Here is a 17,237-nt window from a genome sequence, read left to right on the forward strand (position 1 = left end):
GAGTTTGACCCGGTGTCTAGCACATAGAAATGTTCATCCACTTGATGGGAGTTTATTGAGGCTTAGCAAGGGGAAGTGATTTGTTTAGGCTCACTTAGTAATTATGAGAACTGTGATAAAAACCCAAGTCTCATTTTATTAGGTTTTTTAACCCAAATTTTTATCAATAGGTTACACAATAGCATTCTACTTTTTAATAGGTCCACACCACAGCAATTGACTTGACCAGTGAAACATAGATATGACTGTTTTGATAAAAAGGAAATGATTTGGCTTTCCACATTAAAGATGCAACTGATTGCAATTTTGGTATCTATAAAATAGGCCTCTGACCTCAGAGACTTCTGGAAAGTTCATTTCAAACTTCTGTAAATGATCTTCTCTGTTCTACTGGGAACATGATGATCTCAATTCTGTTCAGTTTTCGGATTCTAACTACTGCAGACACAAATTAACCGTTTCTGGCCAACCTATGCAGTTTTATTCCATAAATTGGATGCCAAAAACCATTCTTTTTGTTTGTTTGTTTTGTATAATATATGCATTTAAAATAATCATGTTTTATTCAACTACCAAGCTCATTAATATCATCGAAGAATAGAATGTTAGATCCAAAAAGGGTGTTTGGACCTTTGATACCGAGAAAGGAAAAGGAATTTATCCAAGGTCATGCTGTCAACCCCAAACACTACCAGAATAGAGGATGAGTCTGTTGACATGCAATCTGTTGCTTTTTCCTGGAGCAGCTGAATTTTTTTCAGATATGAATAATTCCATGTCCAGTCATGGACATCTTAAAAATTAACATCTTGGGTTACACAGAAGTTTGAAAAATTTCTAGAAAACAAAAAATCCAATTCATTCTAACACATGGCTTCCAAGATAAACTACCAACCTTTAGCTGGATTTTATTTTGAAAACTTCTTACCATCCGTTTTCAGGTGCCCCCTATGACCAGCTCTTCTCAACTGCCTCATGGGCATTTTAGCTTCCTACCTCCTTCACAGGAGGTACAGTTGGAGTTAGCGCCACACACATTTATTTGGCATCTACTCTATGCCAGGGACTACGCCAGACACTCTGCAGTAAAGACAAAAACAACATGGTTCTCTGGAACTCTCCACTCTTCTAGAGTGGGTTCCATGTGCCCAAGGGTAGATCTCAGGGGATCTGTAACTTTAATTGGGGGCTTTCACTAACTGAAAGCAAGCATTTCCTCAATTATTTAAAAGCATGAGTCTGAGAACATATTTGTAGGTTTTCTCAGCATGTTATAAAAAGGAGATCATTTATGATATAAAAAAGAGGTGAAGGTTCTCTGGGTTAGGGATCCATAATGTAGACACTGTAAAATAAATGCAAAGTTATACAGAGTAATGTCACAAGGGAGAAAATACTTGCTGTGGTCCCACAAGCCCACCTTTGTAGGGAGCTGTGGGTTCTGTGTGCAGAGAAGGGGTATATTGCAGACATGAGAGACCACTTAACCAAAGGCAGAGTCAAGAGAAGTAATGTCATGTGAGAGCAATAATTCAAGGGCCCAGAATGAAGATGTACAGAGTAGGAAGAGATTGGCTTTGAAAAGGCATGCTGAGGTCAAGAAGGAAGGGAGTTCAGCAGCAAGCTCTCTTTATTGGGTGGAATGGCCTTCTTGTCCATCTTCACCTTTCAGAATCCTCCTGCAGAATTTGATCAAATATCACCTCTTCCAGGAGCACATTTTCCCTAGCTTTTAATGCTCTTGCCCTTTCCCCAATTACCTTGCACCTATTTATCTGTATAAAGGGGTGCCCAATAGAATGTAAGGCCCTTGAGGGCAAAGATTATGTTTTTTTGGATTTTTTTCTCTAGTTCTCAAAACAGCATCTTAGACATTGGAGGCACTTCTCTAATATTTGTGAAATTGAAAGTATTTAATGTCATTTTTTTTTGGTAATTAATTTTTAAAAAAAATTTTTCCCCATAATGCATATAGGCAAACATTCTGTATGATGTTGGTCATTGTTTGGAAATCCTGGCTTAGTGCATAAAGATTCAATATGAGGAAGACCTGAATTCAAGTTTTGCCATTGACACATGCTAGCTGTGTGACTCTTAACCTCTCTGTGCCCTTGACGCTTCTCCAAGACTCAAGTGGCAGAGCAGAAACTGCCATGTGCTGCTCAATTGCCTTTTCATCCCAGAGTTCTCAGTCCTAATGAAATCACAGATCGGGCCTCACTTAGTAACTTTTGGATCCCAACCTCCCTAGTGGAATCCAAGAACCTGGACTTTATTTCAAAACTTGACTGAGGCGATCATGCTCCTTAGATAAGATACTTAAATCTTGCAGGAAACTAAGGTTCTCAGGAGAAAGGGGGAAGAGAGGGACACAGGGAAGGGGGTATTGGGCTAGGGGGGACACTTTACATATTCTCCTTCAAGAGATGATACCTGTTAGCCTTCTCCTTGTTCACCAAGTCACAGCATATTAACTTTGTTATCTACCCCTTATTTACTCATGTGTGGACATGTTGTATTCCCCTAGTGGGACTCAGGCCCGGGGAGGTTATGTGTTTGTGTGCTGACAAGTTATCTTGTGAGCTCTGGGGGGCAGGGGGCGGTGTTTTTGCCTGTCTTTTGTCTCCTTTCCGAAGCACATAAAGAGCACTTGAGTATAAATTGATTAATATTCCTGAGTCTGGAAAGAGCTTCCACCAAAGTACAGAAATAGTCCTGCATGAGGTGGGGGGAAGTCTGGGAGCAGACCCTCAGGGTGGAATGAATATTAAAAGCCTGACCTCACATTGTGGAGGGCCTTGAAGACCAGATTGAGGATTTTTATTATTCCTTGATGGACAAAAGATTTTTGACCTTTAGAAGGTTCCAGATGAGATACATACCTTCTATGCCTCTTTTAGCCCTACTGCTAGGGCTGGCTACTGCCTGGCTTTCTTATTTCTCTCAAGTGAGTTCTCTAAAATCCTATTATGGTTGCCTACCTCCTATTGTCTCTTCCACAAGCATCCACAAAGTACTTTCCCTGGAGGGAAGCACCTGACTTGAGGAAATTTAAAGTAGCCAGAGAGGAGAAAGGCTGATCAGTGGAAAGGGTGTTCCAAAAGGCGTAGATGTTCTGTGAGGGAAGCTGTGTCCTGGTTTGTCTTGCCAAGGGTAATCTTAGCCTCATCCCAACTTTCCTTGAATAGCAATGCACCGATGTTCACATGGTTAGTGACAGTGATGGCGACGACTTTGAAGATGCTCCTGAATTTGGAGTGGATGATGGAGAGATGTTCGGTATTGCATCCTCTGCACTGCGAAAATCACCAATGAGTGAGTATGGACTCCCTCTGGGGTCCAAATTTAAATCACTGCACCCTTGGTTCACAGCCCCTAAATAGACAGCAAATAAATAGGGTTTCACTCACTTCATGGTCTGTGGGAGTAAAATCTCAAGGGAGTGGTCTAAGCCCTGCAGCTCCTCTAGAGCTGGCATGCTCTGTGTCCCAGGCTCCTGATGCCTCCAAGAATATAGAAGAACCTTGTGTTCTGGGCACCATGTTGTCTTGATTCTCATGCTTAGAATTCCCTGGCTGATGAAAAGCTCCATCTTTCCCCTGGACAATAGGTGGGTAGGGTAAAGAAGCACATCCCTTACTTTCTGTTGTACGCAGTTCAAGGCATGTTACTCAGTGCCATCCTTTCCTTCTCCTCTTTCTCATAACATACCCACTCCCAAGGATAGATAGAGCATAAGGGTAAGGTTATCAAATGGGAGAAATATGGTGGCCAGGACTAGATCTACATTCAGACCTTTCTGTTTCTGAATTTCTGCCAAGATTTCCTGGTATACAGCTACCTAGGATTTTCAATAAAATTGACTTTCTCAACCTGCCCCACATCCCCCCTCACATCCTTTTCTTACAAATGTTATTCAATTACAAACCATGTTTCAGCTTTTTGAAAAAAAATACCCAAAATCCCAAGTAATAACTGCCACCCGTTTGATACGTTCCTCAAAGCGTTGTCAGTAGGACTGACAAAATATTCGGTCTTCTCTAAAATTCCTGTTCAGTTTATTTTGCTGACAATCATGTAACATGTTTGCAGGACTGGCAAGTGAAAGCCTCCCAAAAGCTGTGGCACAGGCATTCATCTTTCATTTATTTGCTTCTTATTCAGTAATGTATTTCTTAAATGTGGGGTTAAAGGTTATTTGTGTGTTTTTGTTTTTAATTAGTGCCCGAAAATGCAGAAAATGAAGGGGATGCCTTATTACAATTTACAGCTGAGTTTTCTTCAAGGTAGGGTTAAATCATTAACATATAAGCTTGATGTGTATTTCTGTTACTGTACTGTGGTAGACGGCTCAATTTTCATCATAGACAACTGACAGTAAGGCATTTAATGATCCCAAGGTTGAGTTTATATAAGAAATTATAGACTCCTGGCAGTAAAATATTCTCTAGGACTTTAAGGGCAGACTTTTTTTACTTGGCAAATTGGGGGGAGGGGGGTTTCTGGTATGGCTGTCCTACCTATTTCCTTCCACGGTAGCACCTCCACTCAAAAATAATCAAGGAGATGTTTGTTTGAGTAAGAACAATATAAATAAAACTTAATAACTGGGCAAGTCATATAAATCCTTAGTCTTAGAAATTTTTCACATAGACTATAATATAATTCTTCCCATGCTTGAAAATAGTATGTTCCTCTTGAAATTCAGTTCTCACTGAACAGGTAAGAATATTCAGAAGTGTGGATTGAGCAGCAGATTCTTTAGGATTAGAAGGAACCCTCCTCATCCATACCTTTTGTTTTATGGAATCAGAGGCGTTTAGCCAGAAAAGTGAAGGCCCTTAATAAGGCCTTCCTGGCATCCTCAGTTCAGGTCAGCCACAGCCAGAAGCCAGGGCTCTCTACTTCTACCCCAATGTCTCAAGAAGCCAGAGGAGGCAGAACAAAGAAACTCCCTTTTTTATCCTTTTATGGACCTTTAATTGACCATAGAGTTGTAACCACTCAAAGGATCCCATCCTAACCCAGGTAAAATCCCTGAGATCTCACTAAGATAGAAGGTCATCTCTTTCTTGGGCTGGTGGCCAGGCTTAGAGAGCTTTCAAGGCCCTGAGGGATGAGTGACTTTCCCAGTATCCCCTGGCCAGGATATATCATAGTTGACATTTGAACCCTGGTCCTCCTGACTCTTGAGACCAACCTTCTCTTTTCTTTCAGACCAAGTTGCCTCTTTTTTGCATTTTAAAAATGTTAATCTGATGAATGTCACTTTTATTTGTATTGGATTACTGACTCCATAGTACCCTGTTCTCACTGAAATCTTGGAATAATGAACACTAATGATGTTTACTTGGAAGTGTTGGGAGATGTTTGAGAATTGTCTCAATAGGACAAATTTCAAAGTTCAGATGTTTTTACCTTGTATTTCTTTAAAAAAAAAAAGTTACAAACATCAAAGTTAATATACGATCCATTGTAATTCATTCATTGTCTTAATTTTTTCCCCTAGATATGGAGACTGCCATCCTGTTTATTTTATTGGATCACTTGAAGCTGCTTTCCAAGAAGCCTTCTATGGGAAAGCCCGAGATGTAAGTGAACGTGTAAGGAGGCCCTATAATGTAAGGATGTCATCAGGTCAGAGGGCCATCTGGGGCTGCGGGTCACCCTTAAGCACAAAGTCTGCTCAGAGGTAAACTGCACAGGGTCGGTCATTCCTTGCTAAGTTGGGGCTCTTTTTCCTTCTTCATTCTTTTCAATGGCAAGGACTGGCTAGTGAGACCCACTTCCTCATTCTGCCTTGAAGGGGATTGACTCACAGTGTGATTTGTGCGACATTGTCTGAGATGAGACAGATTGGCAAAGTGGTTCCCAGCCTCACGGCATTTGTGCTGGGAGTGATCTGGGAGATCCTCTCGTCCTTCCAGAAGCTGAGCCCCAGGCAAGCTCTCACTTGCTCCTGGTGCACTGTCTGTGAAACAGACCCAGTCCTCTAGTCTTTGTAAGCCAGGGGTGGTTCGCTCTGCATTGATCAAAATGATGACCTAGCCTACCAGCCGGTCACTTCCCAACACCATATATATATGTACATGGATACATGGAATAAATAGTACCATGTGATTATTCTCATTTTTCAGATGGAGAAACTGAAGCTCAGGGAGGTCAGGTGACTCACCCGCAATTTCACTGATAATACATTTAGAGCAGGAATTTGAACCCAAGTTTTCTAACAAGTCCAGGATATACAGCCAGCATCAAGACTCCGTAATGACCAAGAAGGGCGCTCTTAGCTGCTGCTTCCCAGTAGTGACCCCAGTCCTTACGGGCTTAGTGTGGAAGGAAGCTCAGTCGTTCATTCATTCAGTGAGCACTTACGGTGTTCCTGAGCACCCGGTGGGCGCTGGGCTGGGAGAGGGCCCGTGGGTTAGACCACCCTGGTCCTGAGGGGCCCCCCACCTCTCCCTAGCTAGGGCCCTGCAGCTCAGCTACCTCCTGGATGAAGTCACGCCTGTGACTCCCCAGACCTCATCCTATGGGCTTGTGTTCTCCATGTACGCTGGATGGGCCTCAGGGGCAGGGACAGGCCCCTTCAGTCCTGTAGCCCAGGGCCTAAGCCTGGCCCTGGCCCAGAAGAGGGGCTGTTGATGGGCTGCACAATGAAATGCGGCTGTCTCCTGGTGGCACAGTCATCACCAATTTGCCTCATTATTGAAGGCGTCTTGTATTTCTCCTTTTGTCAGGCTCATGTCTTGAGAGCCCAGAGCGAGCCTTTCTTCTTTTCTTTCTGGAAAGCTCATGAGTGACGCATATTTAGGAAAACTTAATTTCTGCTGCTGATAAGTCTGGAGGTGAAAGTGACCGATACTGTGACATTTGCCGAGATGGAAAGTTAAAATTTGTTTTCCATCCCCCTTAATATCCAATGTTTAATTTAAACCGTGGGAGGCGCATGAATTTTACCAGGGCAACAGATGAGCTTTGAGTACCAGCATTCTTCACTTCAAGTGAGAAATTGAGTTCCAAGAGTAAATAAAAACAAGATTGAAGGTTTAAATCCTCTGCTCGGCTTTTTGAACTTCTATACTCATTAAATGTTTATTGGAGTGGTGGGATTACAAAGGATTTGGGGAGCTTCATCAGCCGGTAGAGAGATAATCACTAAGTAAAACACTACATTTGATAAAGTGTTTCTCACGATGCCACACTCAATCCATCTTAATGAAAACCGCTTCCAGCTGATTGGATTGGAGAGCGCCGCCGCCTGCTGCCTTTCAGCCTCCCCGCTCTGCCCTCGGCCAAACAGCAGCCAAAGCCATTGTGTTGTTCAAGATGCTTCTGGAAATGCCCAGGTCCTGGCTGCTGTCGACTGGTTCTCAGAACCTTTCAAAGTTGGGCCTTTGGCTGGCGTCTCCCCTCATGGAAACCTCCCTGGAGGCGTCCAGCCCAGCGGGCCAGGGGCTCAAAGACTTGGCCTTGGGGCTGCTCTTCTTTCTGTCTTGGCTGTTTCTTGGCTGCTCCTCCATCCTTCCCTTGCTTTCAGGATAGGAAGTTAGGGCCGAAAAGTGCCTGAAGAAGAACCCCACTGAGAAGTCTGAGCACCCCCTTCCTTGGAGGCCTCGGCCACCCTGACAGTTCTCCCTCTATCCTGGTGCCAGGCACCCTGCCAGGCACTTTACAGTTGTCCCACTGGCTCCTTTCCACAATCTTAGGGAGATAAGTGCAGGTTTTCATGCCTTTTTTACAACTGAGGAAACTGAGGCAAACAGAGGTCTCACAGGGCCTGATCTGGACTTGGGACTCTTCACTCGTCCCCCACCCCCCAGGGGGCAGTGCTCATTTGGGTGAATGGGCTAGTCAGTCAGTTTCACTCCCTTAGCTTACGCAACAAAAACCCAGCTACTCCCAATGGGAATGAAAGCCAAATGGATAAATTAGATCATTCCTCATTGCTTCAAGGAGTCATTATTTCTTGGTCTTTCCCCCCATAACCTCCTTTTACCTTGGCGGGGTGTTGGGAGTTTCTTTGGCCTAAAAAATTTCCCCTCTGGGGACTAACCTTGAGGCTATTGTTCAAATAGAGCAGGATAGACAGATTTGGGCTTGAGATGAAAAAGCATTTCGAAAAGTTAGAATTAACTCAACAAAAAAGGAGTTGCTTCAATTAGTAGTGGTCCAACCTCCTTTTCTGAGTTTCGTAAGCATTCACTGGGACTCTGCCTTCTCCCCGTACTAGAGAAGAAGCATGGTGCACTGGACAGGCAGTGAGACCTGGGTTCAAATGCAGCCTTTGGCACGTAGTAAGTAGTCAGGGGACCCTGAGCAAGTCTCTTAACTTCTCCAAACCTCAATTTCCTCACCTGTCAAATGGTGTTAATTCAAGCTGTAGTATTTATCTCACAGAGTTATCATAAGACTTAAATAAGACGATGCTTGTAAAGTCTTTTACAAACTTGAACAGACTCGATAAACATCTGCTATTTCTATTACTAGGGACTAGTACTGAATCTCTTTTGTGTCTGTCTCCCAGACAACCAAGTCCAGAGCCTTGCACACAGTAAGTGTCTTCTAGCTTTGTATCTCCAGGCCTGAGCACTGGGCCTTGGCCTTGACAGTAAGGACTTGAGTTTTTTTCTAATGGAGTATTGGTTAAATTGTTGAAAAATTAGATGACTTTCCATCTTGTCTCCATCCCTCACTCAAATTAGAGAAATAGATAAACCCACTGAACACGGGAAAGGCCTCCATTTTGGTTGTTCTTGTTTGGTTTTCCAAATAATTCCTGAAAGGCAGGACAATTTCTCACCTTGTGATCAGGACTGATGGGCGCTTTACTTTGCACCTAATCAATGCTACAATTCTAGAATGTGACATTAGAATTGGAAGGGGTCAGAGAGGCCATCTGACTCAACCTTTCTATTTTATACATAAATAAACTGAGAGGCAGAAAGGAAAATGAACCTGCCCACACAAGTGGCAGAGTTGGGATTCGCACACTCCTCTGTGATTCCAGGGCCAGTGTTCTTGCCAGCTATTTCAGGAGTAGCTTGGAACATGGAGGTTAACTACCTTCTTTTGGCTCAGTTACCATACTGCCTTGTCTGTCCTGTAAAATGAGGGCTGTGATATTCATGATGCACAATCTAAAAGTCTGGAATGAAGAAGTAGGCATCTCCATTGGCTATGCTATAAGCTTTTCACATCCAGCATGTCCAAAAGTGAGCTTGTTTTCCTCCAAAAATCAGTTTCTCTATTCTGTTGAGGGGCCTACCATTCTCCCAGACACTCTGGCTCACAATCTAAAGGTCGTCTTAAATTCTTTACCCTCCCTCAACCCCATATCTAATCAATTGTGAATTCTCTGCACTTCTACATCTAGAACAGCTCTTCAGTCTGTCCCTTTATCTCCATTCACATGGCCACCAATCTAGTGACCTATCACCTCCTCACCTATCCCTTGGGCTTGTCTAATAACTTAATATCCCAATCTTTATTCTCCCTCATTTCCATGCCATCCTTGATACAGTTGCAAAAAGCAACTCTCCAAATGCTTCAGGGAATTGCCCCATGCCTCTAGGATAAAATACAGAACTTCTTCACTTAGATCCCTCTACATTCTGGCTCTAGTCTACCTTTGCAAGCTTATTATTCATTATTATCTTACTGTGGATTGAAGCAAAACTGATCTTCTCAAATTTCATGTGTGTGCCTTCCATCTACTGTCTCTAACCAGGCTGCTCCTCATCCCTCCAGTTGTTGTCTTGCCTCCTCCTCCCAGCTTTAGAATGTGCTGCTCCCTGTCAGGGTCTGCTATCCAGGACCATCTCCCCATCTCCTTCTTATCTGTACCCCATTTTTTGTTCCCCAGAGAGCAGAAGTCCTTCATGAACAGAGGAGTTTCAGTTTGTCTCTTATCTCCTCAGTACCTGAGATGCCTGATGAATGGTGCTTAACAGTTGAACAGACATGATTCTCACCTTGAAGCTTTGAAAAGTGCTTCCTTCCTCTTTAAATGGTGATGCCTTCTAAGGACTGAACTCTTGTCCTGTCCCCTTTTGGGTGCAACACAGACTGGCTGTCGGCTTCTCTTCTCCAGAGGTCCTTTCTGGGTGAAATTCTGTAGCTCCAGCAGGTCCATCAGCTAAACCCAGTCTCCAGGGATTTACATGTCAGGGACTTGTCAGTGCTATAAAGTGCCCGAAAGGTGAAGGAAACAGTCTCTAGTCTGTATCCTTTCTTCCAGAAAGCAGAGTGAAGGCAGAATCTTGGCCGGTAACTTCAGCACTTTTCATTCCCCTGTTAATGTCATTAAGGTCCTTTCTTACTTTAAATCTGTTGATCCCAACTCTAGGCTATGTGATTGTTTTCAGTTTAGTCTGGAGCTATCTTTTCATCTCCTTGTCCATGGTCATTCACTTAGGATATCAGAAGGCTCACCTCCAGTCCCGCTGACCTCCCTCTAGGCTTGAGCTTTTCTGTGGCTTTTCTGTCTCTGTTGCACTGTTCTGTAAATGATGGTACAGTGGAGCTTTTTGTGTTGGTGTCAGAGGCCCTTACAAGGCAGTGAGCCCCCAGAGGCCTTGCAGGACTCAAACTGGGATCTTGTCACATTCCCATCGGTCTGTGTCTGTCGAGGAAATGGGCCCCTTCCATCCCCATCTCATGGATGGGCCTCCTGCCTTCCAGGCCTTCCTCATTCATCAGATCATCTGGTGTAGGTGTCCCTTGGCACTTATCCCCTTTGTTTGATCATAGATCATAGTGATTTGTTTGTGGTTTGTGAGCTTCTGTAGAGCAAGATCTAATTGTAGATACCTTCATATCTGTAGGGCTTTTCCTGAATGAATGGGAAGTTGGCTTTTAATCTCACAAACCTAAATTAAGCACCTGCTGTGTACAGAGCATAGCAATCATTGCATGGAATTTTTTTTTTTTATTATTAATTTTATAATTATAAAAAAAATTTTTTTTGACAGTACATATGCATGCGTAATTTTTTTTTTATAATGTTTTCCCTGGTATTCATTTTTCCAAATTTTCCGCTCCCTCCCCTAGATAACAGGCAATCCCATACATATTACATGTGTTACAGTATAACCTAGATACAATACATGTGTGTAAATCCAATTTTCTTGTTCATTGCATGGAATTTCAATCAGACCCATCTCTCTGCCTTTGGGTTCATGGGATGAGTTTGGGGAGACAGGCCTGAGATTGGGTGTAAGTGCAGAGTCAGAAAAATGGAGATTGTGTTCAGGGAATAGCGAGTGGTCCAGTGGACTGAAGCTGGGAATTTGTCTGGAGGGAACAGATTAAAGTCATTTTGTAGGGGGCTTTCCTTGCATTTGAGTCTAAAGCTTGCGCCATGTCATCATCATCATCATCATTGTCATCATCATTGTTATTTCATCCAATCATAGAATGTCAGTTTGGCAAGGACCTTGGCAGCCTCTGGTCCAACTTTTAGGACAAAGGCATCTCGCCTACAACAGGCTTGAGAGGAGTCCCCATCCTCGACTTGACGGCCTTTGCCCTTCTAGAGGAGCTTCTTCTCTAGTTAGGGAGTCTTCCTTGACCTCCAGCCTCACCTGGCTGCTTTTCGACTTCCCCCTGTGCCAACTAGTTCTGCCCTTAGGGACCAACTAGAACAAAGCTGGTTCTTCCTCCCCGTTGTAGCCTAAGACACTGAGAGACAATTGTCACACCTGGGTGTGTTTTCTCTTCAGAGTTATTCTAGAAAAGAAAAGGGCTTAGAAAGGCACTTTGTGTTCAGGCCTGGGCACCAGATTTTAGGAAACTGGAGAATGTCCACAAGACAGTGATCGTGATGGTGAAGAGACCAGGGTCCAGGCCATATGAAGATGGACAGAAGGAACTGGGAGAGTCTGGGGAGGGCATGATGGCTTTCTTCCCCTTTCTAGAGAGCTCCCTCAAAAAAGAAGCTCTGGAGAGCAGAACTAGGAGCCCTAGGTAGAAACTGCACCTATGCCAGTTTTGACTTGAAGTAAGAAAATCCTCCTTGAGCAGGGAGGTCACTTGCTGAGCCCCCAAGCTTCCCCTAGGGGGCATGGACAGCCTTGAGGGGAGAGATGCCCCTTGGGAGGCCATGTGGCTGGGTGCTGATCCCAGGGGAGCAAGGCAGAGCCCACACACACCTCCGAGCCCCTGGCCCCCCAGATTGCCTTGTCTCTATCCCCACTGAGCAGCTTTGCAGCAAGGCGGTCCCAGCTTGTTACTGCCAGGCTGTGATCTTGGGCAAGACATTGCCCTGTTGTGAGCCTGCGTTTTCCTTCTCTTGCCTCCCTCAGAGCACAATTTGAAGGGGAGACTATGGCCGGCTCTAATGCAAAGTAGAAATGGGGAGTGCGGCTCCAGGCTGGCCCCTGGGCCATTGCCATGACTTCTGTCATCCTGTAGCTTCCGTGGCTGTTGCCTAACCTGCGTACCTGGGTACTTTCTCTTCTTCTCCAGGTGCCAAGCACAACAGTCAAACCAAAGGGAGTGGCGTTCAGCCTGGTGGCAGAGCCCAGAACCCCCGCCTGCCAGGGTTTCTTGTTGCTCTCCTTACCTTACAGGGGAGTTGCAAGAGCTGGGCTTGGCTCTGCCATCTTGGCTCTGCTGCTGGTTCCTGCTGTAAGAAAAGCGGGCCTTGTACTCTTGTCCATCCTGCTTTCTGGTGTGCTGGGGCCAATGTGAAAGGCAGAGCCGCTCCCAGTCCTCCTCTAGTTGCCTGCCTCCTGTAGGTGTGCTCCTCTCTTCTGGCAGGTGATTTGGGAGGGGAAAGGTGGAGAGCCTCCTAAGCAGTCGATAAAGCTTGGGCCAGACCTGGGATTGGATTGGCCCAGGCACTTCTTGAGAGGAAGCCCCCTCCTCCAGTCAGGTCAGGACCTTCCCTTCTCCTTCAAGAGTCAGAGAATTGCCAGAGCCCTGAGCCTGGTCAGACAGCCAGGATAGGTCAGAGGCAGTTACCCAGGGAATCCTGACCACTGCACTACACTGCTTCTCAATAAATTGGGTTCTTTAAAAGCAAAATGGGCTTCATTGTGACCCCCCTGTATTCTGGCCCAGACCAGACAAATGCTTCTCATTCTGCATTGAGTGAAGAAGGACCATTGAATATGGTCTCATCTGGGAGCTAGGGTTCTGTGCTTCTAGGCTTCCTAGGGCAGACATGTGCTCTGCAGCATTGCTGTCAGGTATGGCCCCCTCAGCCCCTGCTTGGCAGCCAGGAGTTAGTCTGTATGCAGTGTGCCCCGCAGTAGGTACCCGAGGTAACGTGCCGAGCCGACTGCCCAGGTGACCTCTCAGCAGCAGTATCTTGATTCTCCGATTCTAGGCTCTCGCTGCCTGTGATTTCTCTGGACACTGATGAGTGTCCTTTTGTGGCTTCCTTAGAGATTTCCTTCCTGTCTCCGGTTCTTGCCATTGTTTTGAAGTTAGTCTTTCGTTATTAAAGAAAACTAGGAATATCAGAGCTGGTCCAAAGAGGTCCAGAATTCTACCTGGTGATTCATTTTACAAGTTCCGGAGATTCCAGAGAGAGGCAAGTTCTTCCCCAAAGTCACCTAGAGACTGAGCGACTGAGCCAGGGCCTGGGACTGCCAAGGGGACCTGAGAATGTTTCCTTCCAAATCAAAGCCATATTTAGGGAGACAGAGACACAGAGACACAGAAAGGGAGCTTGCCATTGTAGAAAGAAACTTGATCACTGACCATATTCAGGTCCTGGGAAGCCTTTGACCTCTTACTGGGTCAGCAAATTGAATGTAAGAGAATGGTCAGACAGGCTGCTTTTGCCTTTCCTGAAAGAAAAAACCTGCTGCAGAACCCTGCTGTTGTCAGCCCAGCCTGATGTTCCCCATGTGTCTGCCCTCCTCCCAGATCCTCCCACTACCCCCCATGTGCCTGCCAGGGCTGGGGGACAAAGCTTGCCAAAGGTGTGTCACTTTTCTGTGCCCACTCTCAGAAATCTGCTTATACTAGCAAAGCCTAATTAAAATGAACATATAGATCATTGAATGACAGACCTGGAGGGAGCTTAGAACATGGAATGGCAGAGCTGGGGCAGGGGGGAGGGGGGACTTGGAGCAGATGATATCAGAACAGAATAGATAATAGATAATATTAATGATATTAATAGATAATAGAAGGCAGAGCTGAGGGAAGAGTTAGAGATTCTTTAACTCACTCTCTTTTTAAAGAGAAATACAATCATTGTGAGAGAAAATTACCCAGCTGATTGTGGTTCAAGATGCTTCTGTCTGGTGCCCACCATCTCTCCTGATGGGCGGCTCTGGTCAGCAGAGCTGAGACCAGGACCTGCCCTCAGGGAGAATTGTTAGAGCAGAGACCAAGTAGCCAAAGGGTCAGTAAGCATCTGGGCTGATTGGGGGAAGAGGGAGTGTTCAAGAACTCTGGAGCAGGGCAGCCAGGACCAGGGATCTAGGGATGTGGCGCCTCAGGGAATAGATTTATTCTGATTGGCTCAGGGCAGAACCAGGAAGACTTGGCTGATCTTCAGAACTGTTGGACCACATGTTTGACATCTCTGTTAAGAGAAGGACTTTTTGAGGTAGGCCATAGACCTTCACCTCAGGCCCAAAGATCGTTCCTGGCACAAAAAGGTCCTTTGTAGGAAGTGCAGAATTTGGGGGATTTGATGATGAGAAAACTGAAACCATTGAGGGGAAGGGATGGTCTCTAAGATTCTCAGGTCAAAGGGAGGATTTGAACAGATCCCCTGATCTTTCCACTGCTTCACTCAGAAGCATCTCTTAGCTTCTTGCTCACACAAGAAAAGCGGCCCCTGCCATATTGACAGCTGGCCTTTGTCCAGTAGAGAAGCATCCTTAGAATCAACAGCGTAATGACTACCCACATAATGGGAAGTTACTACCCTTAGAAATCATTTGTGCTTTGGATCGTTTGCTTTAAAATAATCTAACATAAGAATCATGGATGACTTGTCCCTAAGACTGTAACACTATCAAGAAGTGAGCAGATTTGCTTCTCATTCCTTCCATGTGTATTGAATGCCTCCTTGGAGCCTTGCATCTTTAATTTCTTCAAGTTTTTAAGAAACTTAAGTTTTGTTACATTTGCAACTCAGGTTAGTGCCTGTTTGGCATTTCTCATCTGCTGAAATAGGATTTTTTTTTTTAATGGTGATCTTTAGGGTTGCAGATTTGATACTCAGCAAATATGGAGGGATTTTCAGAAGGGTAGCAGCATTTGGGTGCTCTGAGAACCCCCTCTGCTTGGGCACTTGTTCACTTACTATGTACCCTTCACCTCCATTCACATCATCTTCTGACACTACCCGTAAAACGTGGAAGAGACTCTTGGACCTTGAAGGCCATTTCAGTGGCCCACGAGTTCTGAAAGGTGTGGCCAAGCTTCAAATGGCCTGAATGCTTGGACTCCACACTAAAAAGTGTTACAGCTCATGGTCTTGTGGTCACGACCATTCTTAGTCAATCAGTGCACACTTATTAATAAAGACTGACTCCTAGAGAGACTGGGATCTATGCTGGTAAAGATATGAGCCCCAATCCCATGTCCCAAAGGCAAGGACTGGGGCCGTACATGGTCCAAAACAGTTGACCAGGGAAACTGAGCACCTCCTAACTCCCAGTGCCCATTTGCTGACTCCAGATGAGCCATGCAGAGAGAAAGCCTTTCTCCCTCTTTTCCCGGGCTGCTGCTGCTCCTTGTCCCGCTCAGGTGTTAGCTGATCGCGTTACCACTTATGTTCCCAAACACTGGGTACGGCCTCCTGATTGTGCCATCTGCCCCCACTATGCAGAATGAGCTGCTTCTGCCTTCCCCAGAGTAAGGCTCAGCTAGCCAGTGACCAAAGCCTTCCCAGGATTGCTTGCAAGCCTTGGAGTCTGAATATGTGTGTGCAGGGAGGTAAGAATCAAAGCATGTTGTCTGTCCCTGTCCCTCCTTCCCACTCCCCACCACTACCACTGTCAGGAGATATTTGAGCTCAACAGATGTGAACAAGCTCAGGTCCTCTGACCCTCTCATTCCCAGCTCTGTGCAAGCCCAGCATCTTTCCAGGATGCTTTCTTCAGGGCCCACTTTTGTACATTGAATTTGGAGTTGAAAACGGGCTTCACTGCAGTGTCCTTTGCTGGACTCTTCAGTTCACAGTGTCCTTGGAACTTACACAGTTGCTCCCAAGCCTTTCTCTCCGCGTTCCCAGTGAAAAGGGGGGCGAGCGAGCCGTGCCAGCCGCTTACCACAAAGCAGACCCGCCACAAAGGAAAGATTAAGGGTTTAGAGAGAGGTCAATGTGGGTTTTTTTCTAACTAAACACTTTCCTAAAGTTTCCTTGTGGAAAAATAATGAAGTCATCTCAGAGTTTTTAAAGAATTTTTATTTCTCTTTCACCGTCTGCATTCGCTTGTCTTCTCAGCATGGATGTTTAATCTTTCGGGGCTTTGTGAATTGGCCCAAATGAATAAGTGGGGAGCTGTCTCTCTAGGAGCGAGAGGCTTATTCTAAGGCCTTAATCACTGAGTAAACACATCTTTGCCCTCCCTCTCTTACAAGGGCTGGATAATAGTCGGGATTCTAGCACAGTAACCTGGATATTGCAGGGACTAGCGCTTTGAAATGCAGAGTGGCTGATCCTCCAAAACAGACAGTGCCTGATCTTCGCCTGCCTCTTTCTTCTTTTTAAATTAAATATCACCAAAGAGATGCTGTTTTATTACTTGATATTGTGCATCCGTGGCCTGGATTTTCAAGTTTAGTTTCAGTCAACATTGTTGGCTGCACTTAGGTGGAACTCGGCTTGTTGGGCTTATTAACGGCCTTGCCGGGCACATGTGTGTTTTGTTTTGAAGAGCATTTAAATTAAATCAGCATGATATCAGTGTAAATCACTAATTTCTTTCCCAAAGTCTAATGTTCCTTTGGGGTGTTCTTTGAAGAAGTGGGCATTTTAAAGATTTAACTAACCATGGACCATGTTTGGCCAGAACGATGCTGATTTTTCAATGGATAGCTGAGTGTTCCCAGTGATGTATTAGATAGAGTTGCTGAGATGCATTCATGCAGAATCACCAGCCTGGTGGAGTGGAAACACTTTTGGACTGGGCTGGGAATCCAGAGCCTAAGTCCCCATGACAGCCCCCTCCTTATTCACTCATCGACCTTGGCAAATTACCTAGCTCCTCTCAAAATTGGTTTCCTTATCTGGTCACACAAGACAAACTCCAAAAGTCCCT

The 17,237-nt window shown here is 45.1% G+C and overlaps 1 protein-coding gene across 1 annotated transcript in view; it reads left to right on the plus strand.

Moving 5' to 3' along the window:
• The window catches only part of FAF1 (Fas associated factor 1), a 379,742-nt gene that overhangs the window by 278,242 nt on the left and 84,263 nt on the right, over positions 1-17,237 (plus strand). Inside the window, exons 10-12 of the mRNA XM_074265977.1 lie at positions 3,189-3,315; positions 4,223-4,286; positions 5,510-5,591. Of these exons, the coding sequence (XP_074122078.1) occupies positions 3,189-3,315; positions 4,223-4,286; positions 5,510-5,591 (273 nt within the window). The remainder of the gene's footprint in view (positions 1-3,188; positions 3,316-4,222; positions 4,287-5,509; positions 5,592-17,237) is intronic.

Source organism: Sminthopsis crassicaudata, chromosome 4, assembly GCF_048593235.1.
Source record: "Sminthopsis crassicaudata isolate SCR6 chromosome 4, ASM4859323v1, whole genome shotgun sequence".
Classification (NCBI taxonomy): Eukaryota; Metazoa; Chordata; class Mammalia; order Dasyuromorphia; family Dasyuridae; genus Sminthopsis; species Sminthopsis crassicaudata.